At 36.2% G+C, this 12,414-nt stretch overlaps 1 protein-coding gene across 3 annotated transcripts in view; it reads right to left on the bottom strand.

Annotated features, from left to right (window-relative positions):
• DPY19L1 (dpy-19 like C-mannosyltransferase 1) overlaps nt 1-12,414 on the bottom strand; it is a 97,912-nt gene that overhangs the window by 50,836 nt on the left and 34,662 nt on the right. For all 3 annotated transcript variants that reach the window (XM_081244983.1, XM_081244984.1, XM_081244982.1), the window contains exon 7: nt 8,283-8,340. In XM_081244983.1, the coding sequence (XP_081101109.1) occupies nt 8,283-8,340 (58 nt within the window). The remainder of the gene's footprint in view (nt 1-8,282; nt 8,341-12,414) is intronic.

Consider the following 12,414-nt stretch of genomic DNA (forward strand, 5'->3'; position numbering starts at 1 on the left):
AGGAGGAAATATACACACATGAACTGCTTCAAAAAGCGTTACACAAATGTATTCTATACTCTGACAAAGAATAAGAAATTCTTTAATTGTGAAAGTAAACTCAATAAAAAAATTTTACACCGTTTTAACTGTCATCATCCACTAAATAATTTTCAGCACACATTTCATAGCATTGAATAATACTGCAACATAACACTGCCTAGATATTGATGACAACAGGCTTTTAATCTATTTTCTGCTTGGTGAAGGCTGAATTTTTAAATCATGTACTCAAGAATCAAAAATGAAGAATTTTAGCAATAAACAGCTTCATTTCTCAACCTCTACTTTCAAATAGTTTACTTATACTATTAGAGATCTAGCATAATCTAATTGATTTCTCTTCACAATTTAAAAATAGGAATAGAACTGACTAGTCAATTATAAGTTACAGTTAGTATCAAACAGATCAGGTTTAAGGCTTGTTCAAGAGTTTTAACTAGAGTTAACCTTTGTAGGATCAATTGTAACTTGTTGGTATAATGTTTGGGTTTAAAACAAATTATCCCACCTCTGACTGCTGCACTGCTATGTTAGCTATAATATTGCTTGAAACACTATACTTACAAGCAATTCCAAAAAAGATTTCTGACCACCATGGGTTTGGCTACTCTTTTTCTGAGAATGGTGTAGGTTTAAGGATTCAACTATCCAGATGTCAACCATAATAATGCTAGGTGCAACAGCTATCGTTTGAACATCTTCTATCTGATGTTACTTAGAGCAGTCCCATTGTTTAGGTAGACCCTTAGCTTGGCATGGGCTTTGTGAGGCTGATGGGACTGCACCTTGATAATAAGTCAGGTAGCTTTCTTGGAGTTTGTCTCTTTCTGTACCGTGTACTGACATGCTGTCCAAATAACCAGTCAGTTACAATTTGAATTTGTAATACAATTTTGGCTCACACGAAAATTAATGTTTCAGTGATGTATAATTGCGATTATTAAGCTTTACCATCTTAATAAAGAATTTCTACTGGTTCTATGAAAAGAAACATTTACCTTTTTTGTCTCTGAACTTCTAGGATATCACCATATCCTACCATAAAGTTTGCATAGAACTTCTGTGAAATCAGTCAGCTTTGTTGGATAAGCAATAAGTTACATCTTCATGATTCTATCCTTTATAGCAATGACGCAACCTGACCATTCCTTACTTATTTAAAATATAAAAAGCTGACAAGATGTTATCAATATCAACTCTACCACCTTTACCATGTGGTTGTAAACTAAACTTCTCAAGGTTATCAACATAATCAGAATTCTGTATACAGTATGAAGGTATTTGTCAAGATACAAAGGCAGTATAAATATAAACTGAAACAAATGATTCTAACTGTATTAAATGGAAACAACAGAGAAGCAAAAATAATCTAGGTATATTTTGAGCTGTTTTATTTTTGAACTCTGTACCCCCTTAGTAGAATATAATCTTAGGGAAAAAAAGAACAGCAAAGAAATCTTAAACCTTACTTAGTAGGTTTGTTATTGGTAATCGTAGTGCATTAATTCTGAAACTATTTTGTGTATATTATAGACTAAAGCAAGTAGGTAAATACATTTAGATTGTGGGGAGGGAGGAGATACAAATATGGAGTGGGAGAAGGCAGGGTTTATACTACTAGATTACTAGATTAGAATTATTGGAGGAATCAGTATGAATTAATGATTTTTGCTAAAAGGACCTAAAAGTGATTGCATCCAAGCAGTAATAAGCACATCAAGCACCCCACTTGTGGTCTCTAGTTACCATTTTCCATTAACAGGATCCAAGATTCCTTGGAAAATAGCTGTTTCCACATCTGGGGGCAAGACAGTACGAGGTGATCTTGAAACACCTTTTTGTGCAAGAAAGTCAGTGTTGAAAGAACACTGAGGACATATCAAAAGGGAACAGTACCCCTGCCCCCCAAAAATACACACACACACACACATTTGTTAGGAATTAATCTAATAAAATATTTGCAAGACATAAAACATTGCTGAAAGAAATTGAAGAAGATTGATATAAATGAAAGAATACGTATGTTTATAGATGGGAAGATCTGATATATTTAGAATGTCACTTCTTCCTAAATTGATCTAGAGATCAAGGCAATCATAACTAAAGTCCTAGCAGGTTGTAAATCTACTGGGGGAAGGGGAATCATGGAAAGCTGATTCTAAAATTTATATGGAAATACAAAAACCTGGACTAGCTAAAGCAACACCGGAGAACAGAGTTGGAGACTTTTTACTACCAGATATCAAACTTTTAAAGCTACAATATTTAAGATAGTGTGATACTGGCTTAAAGATAAATAGAAAAATAGAACAGATTTGAGAGTCTAAAAACAAATCTACAAATCTACAGTTACTTGATTAATGACAAAAGCACCACAATTCAATGGGAAAAGAATGGTCTTTTCAACAAACAGTACTAAGTTAACTGGATATTCAGATTGGGTGAAGAACAGGGAGGAAGCAGAGAGAAGTTACAATCTCACACAGTGCTTAGCTTCCAGGAACTTGCTGAAGTCGAAGCCAGTGATGGACTGAAACTAAAAAGCTAAAACTTCACCCCCTCCAAATTCAATTGTTGGTAAGATCAAAGAGATCATGCCCTGGGCTGAGCATCTGGGAAACTGGAGACTGAGCCACAGAGCAGAAATCTCCTTAATTCATTTGAAACTGGAGGTAAACTAAAACAAATTAAAACCACAGCCCTGCCCAGCTTAGCAAGACTCATGGTGGGATCAAATTGCCCAGGCCCTTACCCTACATACCTGACACGGGAAAAGATAATCCCTCTCTGGGAAAAAAACAAGCAAAAACAATTACCTAATTCAGGCTTTATCATTCTTTTATACAAAATGTCTTGCATAAAAGAGAAATCTATGAGACATGCAAAATACAAAAATATAACCCACAATCAAAAGGTAAATACTAGTTAAATCCACAGATAACATGAATGTTGGAATTAGCAGACAAGGACTTTAAATAACAATAATTAGGTTTAAAAATTTACAGAAAAAGATGGACAGAATGGGTAAACAGACAAGAATTTTCAACAGAGAAATGGAAGCTCAGGAAAACAATGAAATTCTAAAATTGAAATTTATAATATCTAAAATAAACAAGTCACCAGATAGGCATTAAAGCAGACTGAATATCAGAATAAAATACCAATGAACTCAGGGATATGGCAAAATAATATATCCAAATAGAGACAAAGAGAGAAAAAATGAAAATAAAAAAGAAAAGATGAAGAGAGTATCAAAAACCTATGGGATAACGTTAAAAGTTGAACATACATGGAATTAGAATCCTCAAAGACAATGAGAGAGAATGGGGAGGACAAAATATTTGAAGAAAAGATATTTGCTAAAAGGTTTCCAAAAACTGATTTAAAAAACCCACAAAAAACCCATGGAACAAAGATGTTCAGTGAAACTTAAGCAGGATACATACAAAAAAGACCAAATTTAAGTTCATCACCATCAAACCAATAAAAATCAAATATAAAAACAAAGCTTTAAGGACTTCCCTGGTGGCGCAGCGGTTAAGAATACGCCTGCCAATGCAGGGGACAGGGGTTCGATCCCTAGCCAGGGAAAATCCCACATGCCATGAAGCAACTCAGCCTGTGAGCCACAACTACTGAGCCTGCGCTGTAGAGCCCGCGAGCCACAACCACTGAAGCCCGTGCACCTGGAGCCCATGCTCCACAACAAGAGAAGCCACCGCAATGAGAAGCCCGCGCACCACAACGAAGAGTAGCCCCCTGCTCACGGAAACTAGAGAAAGAAAGCCTGCATGCAGCAACGAAGACCCAACACAGCCAAAAATATAATTAATTAATTAATTAATTTTAAAAACAACAACAAAAAAAACAAAGCTTCAAACCACCAAAGAAGATACACATTACATTCAGGACAACAATAATAAGAGTGACAGATGACTTATGAAACAGTGGAAGCCAGAATACAAAAGCATGACACAAAGTGCTGAAAGATAAAGCTTTCAATCCAGAATTCTTATCCAGCAAAAATATACTTTAAAAAAATGAAGGCAAAATAAGGATGTTTTTAGAAAGGCAAAAGCTAAGAGAACTTATGGGCAGCAGATCTTCACCACAATGCTAAATAAAGTTCTTAAGACTAAAGAGAAATTATACCAAATGGAAACCCAGATCTGCAGGAAGAAATGAAGAACACCACTGAAACCCAAACTAAAACATCCAGTTATTAAAGATGACTAAGAGTTAACTAGGCACAGATTAGGAGATACAGGGGGAGGGAAGTATGCAGGGCTAGGAAACAGCATGTGCAAAGGCCCTAGGCACAGATTAGGAGATACAGGGGGAGGGAAGTATGCAGGGCTAGGAAACAGCATGTGCAAAGGCCCTGAGGAAGGAAAAGGAACAGTCATTTCTGGGAACTAGAGGAAGGAAGGATAGCAGGACTGAGGCAAAAAGAAAATGCCCTGGAGTGGTGAGATGCAGAAAGGGCCAGGTCATGAAAGATATTGCAGGCTAGTTTTCTACTACATTAGAAGCTAGTTTTCATATCTACATCAACAGATTCATTTCTAGCTAAGACTAGCACACTCTCTGTTTTTGGACTTTTGGAGTTAATGTAAGTTTCACAAATAGGCACACCACTCAATAGCCTGAATAAATAACACATCTTGCACTTACACTATCGTCCAAATTAATGTAAAAAATATTTAAATCATGTCCCTCTTCTGCAGGTAACCCTCCATGGCCTTTCCATGTGCTCCAAATGAACTTTACAATGACTGAAAAGACTACAGAATCAGCTCCTTCCACACGCCACCTCCCGTCTTTCACTGTTGGCCTTATCCCTTCTACTCTCTGCTCTTCCACAATGGCCTCCTTGCTTCTCCCCAAATAAACCAGTACTCCCCCACCTTAAGCAGAAGATTGTCCCACCTTCACATTATTATCCACAAGGACAGGGGTCTTTGTTTTACTAACTGACACATCCCCAGCATCTACAAGTCCTGACATACAGTAGGACCTCAGTATATGTTGTTTTAATTGAGTTGAATAAACAGAAGACTCAGAATAAATATCCTGGCCAAAACCTTACCATCATTAGAAAGGAAAGCAAGGAAGGGAGGAAGGGAGGGAGGGAGGAAGGAAAAGAAATTAACAGTCAAAAATTGCAGGAAAAGGGCTTCCCTGGTGGCTCAGTGGTTGAGAGACCGCCTGCCGATGCAGGGGACACGGGTTCGTGCCCCGGTCCGGGAAGATCCCACATGCCGCGGAGCGGCTAGGCCCGTGAGCCATGGCCGCTGAGCCTGCGTGGCCTGTGAGCCATGGTCGCTGTGCCTGCGCGTCCGGAGCCTGTGCTCCACAACAGAAGAGGCCACAACAGTGAGAGGCCCACGTACCACACACACAAAAAAAAATTGCAGAAAAACATTGCATTTAGTTTTTTTTTAATGTACCCATCTAAATGCTTTAAAAGCTAAGCAAAATTGTTAGCTTTCATCTTAGCAATAATTCTCAACAGGGACAGAATCAACATTTAATTAAAAAGCTTGATAAGTGAAAACATCTGCATAATTTTTATTATGAAATATATAACCTCAATATTATTGATCATTACTATGAGCAATTAATAGCTCCTTTAATGTGTTTTCACATTTTTCAGATTTGAAGGTTTTAAATTTCTGTTTTAAATAATTTGATTAATCATTTACACTACATAATTTGCAGTTCTTTTATTAAAGCAAATATTTTCCCTTGTAAAATCATCTGAGAAAAAAATATTTTAAAAAGTACATCTTACACTATCTCAGACTCAAGTACAGAGCAAACTAAATAATGGAAATAGAAAAAAGCAGGTAACAATTCACAACTATTTTTTTGGCACATAAACCACTCACTCACATGATTTAAATAACTCTTCTAAGAAATAAGGGTACCAATTAGAAACTGGCTAGAAATTCCCGTGAAGCAAACACCGACTCTCTGGAAAAGTTCACTAAATGCATGAATAGGTACTATCAGAGTAGATGCTTCCCCCCTTATAAAAACTATGTACTTTAGGCAACATTTTTAAAAATCAGAAGAAAACAAGGGTCTGAAAATTGTACAATCTGAAAACCAAAATAAATATAAAATTATAATAAAATAGTTTTTAGTTACTTGAGGTCTCAAGATTATTTTACCCCAAACTGCAGTTTATGTTCTAAATTTTAATATGTCATTACTCAAAATGGTTACTTTTCTACTCTAAAGCTATAGTTACTGATATAAGTACAATTATCTACTTGACTAATTCAGTAAAACCACAATTCTAATTCTAATCTCATTTAGTTTACCTTTTCCTAAATGGAAAGTGTTCCTTAAGCATGTTTCAGTGTACCAAGTAGTTGAAAAGTATCAAAAAAAAAACCTCTCAACCTGAAAAATGAACTGAATTGTCTGAATTTCATTGTTAAAAACTGAAAAGACTTTGTCAAGAATGATGTTCATGCTACATGAGTATCAAAATTATTAGAAAAATGTAAGATCAGGAATTAATAACCTCTAATTTACACTGAGAACATTTCTGCTTAAGAGACAGTAGTATTTAAAACTGTGCCTTGGGGCTTCCCTGGTGGCGCAGTGGTTGAGAGTCCGCCTGCCGATGCAGGGGGCACGGGTTCGTGCCCCGATCCCGGAAGATCCCACATGCCGCGGAGCGGCTGGGCCCGCGAGCCATGGCCGCGGAGCCTGTGTGTCCGGAGCCTGTGCTCCACAATGGGAGAGGCCACAGCAGTGAGAGGCCCGCGTACAGCAAAAAAAAAAAAAAAACAAAAACTGTGCCTTGGCTTCAAAATTTTCAACAGTCCCTTTCCCCTCAGCATCTCATTGTGAACACTCAATGTTCCTTTCTTCCATTGTTAAGCAGTTATTTCCTATTTCTTAGGTCATTCTCACAGATCTGTGCTTCCAAAAGGTTTATGATCCAACGACAGCACTGAGCAGCATCCACAGTCAAAAAGAGCCAAATAATTCTTTTTTTCTTTGCTCAAAATTCAGATCAAATCAATTAATTGATGTCATATTGCAATCATTTGTCAAATGCTCTAATCCATAAAGCTTTAAATTTCTGTGATTCTAAACACTAAGCATGTGTTAGTTCAATTTCCATCAGTAATCCACTGAATAATAAAAAATTCAACCTTGAGTCTACAGTTAAGTTTTTGCATGACTACTCTTAGAGCTTTGTAACATGTGCATATTCAAATGCTGTAGACACAGTGTAGAAACACATAAAAGGAATGAGTTACTTCACACAAAGCAACCTGACCTTTCTTTTCTTTCCCTTCATACAAAACTTACCATGAAAGAAAACTGGACAGAGATATATTACTAGAAATTCATTTACAACTACAATTAATTTCGTGGAAGGATTTCACTGGCATCTTGAATTTATATTAAAATTTAATCTAAAATAAGTTATAATAATATAAACAATTACACAAACTAATAATTACTTAGCAGTAACTGTGTGTCAAACATTGTTCTAGGCACATTACACATATGAACTCATTTAATCTCCCCAATAATCCCATGAAATAGATAACATCATTATGCCCATTTACAAAGAGGAAACTAAGGTGAGATTAAATGGCTTGCCTAGGTCACTCAGTCACTAAATGGCAGAGCCAGGATTTGAACACAGGTAACCTGGATCCAGAGTCTATGCTTTTTACAATGCTGTTCTCTTTGGAAAGCCCTTGGATATGTGAAAATTTATAGATACAATAAAATATTCTGTAAAGGATACTCAAAAGTGTATCAAAGTTGAATAGAAATGCATTAAACTAGAAACATACGCTATAGCTCCTATATCAAAAAGTTACCCCGACACAGGAAGTTAATGGATACATGGCTAGCTTATTTGAGTCATAGTTAAAACACAGTGTTAAATTATATATACAATTAATACAGACCCACTATTTCTTCATGCCACTAAGAGATGTATCACATAAAAGATATAATGGTCATGAAAAGCTAACTAAAGATAAGTGCTAGTGTTTAAAAAAATGAATCAAAATAAGATCAAACATTTAAAGAATGCTACTATAGATTACATTTAAAGAAATTAAGGAAGAAATTTATATTTTTATTAGTAAAATCTCCTAAAATTTTAAAAAATACTTGACTGACTACCTAAAGAAGAAACTCATATTTCTAGAAGTAAAATTCCCTAAAGATTTTGAAAATATTTGTTGACTACCTACCTCTCCATGATTGAAAAAGAAGCACAACACTGTAACCAGGCCTCCTAATCGACTGCCGCTGGAAAAGAGAATAAGAAAACGTAACTTGAATAACAGAAAGCAGGTCAATCCTAATAAAACCTTGAAATAACAGAGCATGATAATCTGCCAGTACTACAAGAAGTTTTAGCCACACTAGAACTCTACTATACTTATTTACAAAACAGCTTATTTCCTCTAAGGTATCATTAGTCAAAACAAGTTTTATATTTTAAAAAATCATTTTCTATCTTCAAAATGTACAGAAAAACACAAACTGACAAGAAATAAAAAATTCTTAATAGTCATGTTACTGTGTGTCATGCAACCTGACCTTTCTTTTTCTTCTTTTTTTTTTAATCCTTTAGTACACATATTAATTTGTGTCCCTCAGCATTTCTCAAAGTATTTTTCTTGGCATATAATATATATTCAGAAAAGGGGATGGGAGCAAGTACAGAAAAGTGCTTAATGGTCATAAAGCTGGAAATCACACTGTCTCCTGCTCTTGGAAATTCACAAAGCATGTTAGCACATTAAAGATTTATTTAATTCAGTATTTCCCAAAGCCAAGCTACTTTTATACATCCTTGGGAAACCTAGTTTACAGATAAAGTTTTATCGTGCATTTGTTTTCCAAAAATTGGGAAATACAACACAAATATCAAAATATGAGAATCTGGCTTATAACTCTAGCTAAGAAACCACAATGGTATAGTTTGGCAGTCCTAACAGTTAAACCTTCATTTGATCAGGTAAGAGTGAAACACATCCCCATTCTCCTCCTCCCCTGGCCAGAAGATTTGGGCAGGTGAAAGTAAGGCTGTTTTTAGGTTTGTTTCATCGTTTCTTTCATCTCTACTATTGAGGTCTTTTTACTCTCTTTAGCTCATGCTGCTTTCTTGTTATTTTACCCAAATATTCTTCCTTCTTTCTATCCATCCAGCAAATACGTGTATAACACAGAGAAGTAACAAAGAATCAGACATAGGTATTCTAGGCCATTATATTTATTCTTCAGGATGTATGAATGAGGAAACACAGAAGAGATATATGAGATGGCAGGGATAATCCATGTAGCAAGAACATACACCCTCTGCATCACCCCCAGAAGGAGAAAGGAAGGGCTGGGATCCCCAGCACATGGGGCCAGTCAGCCAAGAGGAAGGTGAAGTTTGCATGTTTAGTGGCAAGGAGTTTACAGAGTTGTTGTTTTCCCTAGAGTGAGGGCACAGAGCCACTTGCTGCTCAAGAGAACAGGTAGCAGGGCTAAAAGCTTGAGGAAAGGGGGGAAGGGGATATCTGAAATACCACTTGCATTTAAGGAGAGAGGTAAGGAGGGAAAACAGAAGGACTGTAGAGCCATCTTTAAGGGATCAACTCAAGATCACAAATTCATAGAGACCACTAATGGTAGGACTGTGTGATTTTACTCCACTGTTATTAACCTGGACTGGCATAAATGAAATATAAAGGGGCAAAGAAACGGCATATTGGCCAGACAGTAGTGAAGTGTTGGATCACAGAAATAAGAGGGACAGATAAAGGAGCTAAAAAGTAGTACAGGAGAGGAAGCGGAAGTCAGTTCTCTCAGAGGCACAGCACGGCTACTTCAAAAGACCAGCAAATAGGCAAACCCCGGCCCTCAGAGCAAGTGATGAGACTTTAGGAAGCTTAAGAATGAGTTATGGGCTTAAATAAATAATTAGATGTTTAAATATTAGATATTAAATAGATAAATATATTTTAACAATTTGAACATATTCTAACAAGACAAAAAGTCCAGAGGTCTATATATTTAAAAAAATGGTTTCCTCCTAGCAACCCTCCCCCAAGCCTATTCACCTAAGATAATCAGTAAAAACATTTGTGTGTGTGTCCATCCTTCCAAGTCTTTCTCTATAACCATACAAACATATATTTTAATGTGATCGTACTGTTAATATCTCTCAGAAATGTTCCTTTTCTAATTAATCTATTATGAAGATTATTCCTAATCAATACTTGTAACCCAAGGCATTCTTTTTTCTTTCTTTTTTTTTTTTTTTGCGATACGCGGGGCCTCTCACTGTTGTGGCCTCTCCCGTTGCGGAGCACAGGCTCCGGACGCGCAGGCTCAGCAGCCATGGCTCACGGGCCCAGCCGCTCCGCGGCATGTGGGATCTTCCCAGACCGGGGCATGAAACCGTGTCCCCTGCATCGGCAGGCGGACTCTCAACCACTGCGCCACCAGGGAAGCCCCAAGGCATTCTTTTTATTGTAACAGATGTCAAATATTGCACAGTACAAACACACTGCAATTTTTTCAGCCCTTTTCCTGTTATTGGTCATATGAATGTTTTTCAATTCCTTGCTATAATTTTTTAAATGTTAAAATAACATCGCTGTACATGTAAAAAAAATGGTGCCTTTATTTCTATTGAATAGACTTGTGAGACTGCCAAGTCAAAGAACATGAACTTTCCAGAGAAGCCATTCCAGTCCACACCCTCACCAATGTATGAGGGGTCCATATCTCTATAACACAGCACCCAATATGCCCAGATCCTCTTACATTTTGCCTGTAGGAAGGGCGAAAATGTTTTTCTCACTGTTATTTTGATTTGTTCTTCCTGCCTATTTGTACAAGGCATCATTTTACTTTTAAAAAAATTTTTTTATTTATTTTTATTGGAGTATAGTTGCTTTACAACAAAGCATCATTTTAGTGGGTTGTTTTGTTCTGTTTTCTTCATTTACTCTTCTGTGAATTGTATGTTCACATTCTTGTCTGTTTTCCTATTGGATTCTCTGTTTCCCTATTTAAAGATTAGGGATACAAATTTTTTTACTGTCATGTGTGACAAAATCTTCTGATATAATTTACAGTGTATTCTGTCAGAAAAAATTTTTTAATTTTATGTAGTTAATTTCATAGTAAAATGTCAATATTTTAATTTATTTCTTCTGCATTTCCTGTCTGTGAAGGTCTTCCTTACCTCAAAATTATATAGTGTTCTAATATACTATAGGTTATGGTGCCATCTTCCATGATTATATAGACAGCTTTGCTTAACTAATAAAGCAGGGAGGCAGACTTTCTGGTGTATTCAGGCCCTGCATAGCCAGGAGGAGAGAATAAACTTTGCTTATCTACGAGGAATGTTCTAAGTTACAATCACTAGGAAATGATGCGACTTGCAATAAATCCAAAATAGTGTTCCCAGCATTTACCTTCCTACCCTCCAATCCTTAATGACTATCACATAGGTCGTTTTATTTTGCTAAACAGAAAAGATGTAGTAATCAGAATACTTAAAATTGATTTTTTTCCATTACAGTTGATCAGTTGATATTTCAGCATTTCCTAGTGGTTAAAAAAAGGTTTCTTCTGCAATATTACCAACCACCACCTGTCAGAAAATATGAAAGTTCCTACTGTGCAAATTTGAAAGGATTCTGAGCTTGGCAAACATTTACCACATTTACTCATACATCCCATTAATCTTTTGAGCCTTGATTTCCTTAGATATAAAATAAGGGGGTGAGAATGTAAAAGATCTTAAAAATACTTTTCAGTTCTAACGTTTAATAATTTTATAATTCTCTTCTTTCCCAAACCTTTCAGTGAAGTAGATTCAAACCAATCATCACATTTTGGTAGGCTGTGTTAATCCCAGAGGTTTTTACCTCTATTTACCAAAGAATGATGAAACACACAAAGTTCAAAGAGAAAACGAAAGTAGTAATTCAAAATGATATTAAATTACCCTTGGAGTGAGTTGTCTTGCTGTGTAAATGCTTAAGAAAGAGAATATGAGAGAATATTTTGGAAAGAAATCAATTAAGAGAATTTCCAGTCTCAAGTTTGAGATGTAATCCTCAGCACCTGCTAGCCCACCAGGCCTGGCTGAGAGCTGAGCATCTTCCCTTAAACTTAGAGGCAGGGAAACTTTGGAGCATTAAGGAAAGAGAAAGTAAAGGTGAGAAAGAGAATGAGAATCAGGAAGGCTGAGAAAAGTTCTCAGCTTGGTCCTGCCAGTCTGTTATAAGCAAATCATTAATGCCTTTAATTTAACTCTTTGTCTGCCAGGGCCAAGAAAAAGAATACTTTATTTACCAGATTGTGAACTTT

This window comes from Mesoplodon bidens, assembly GCF_964165515.1.
Source record: "Mesoplodon bidens genome assembly, chromosome: 9".
Taxonomy (NCBI): domain Eukaryota; kingdom Metazoa; phylum Chordata; class Mammalia; order Artiodactyla; family Ziphiidae; genus Mesoplodon; species Mesoplodon bidens.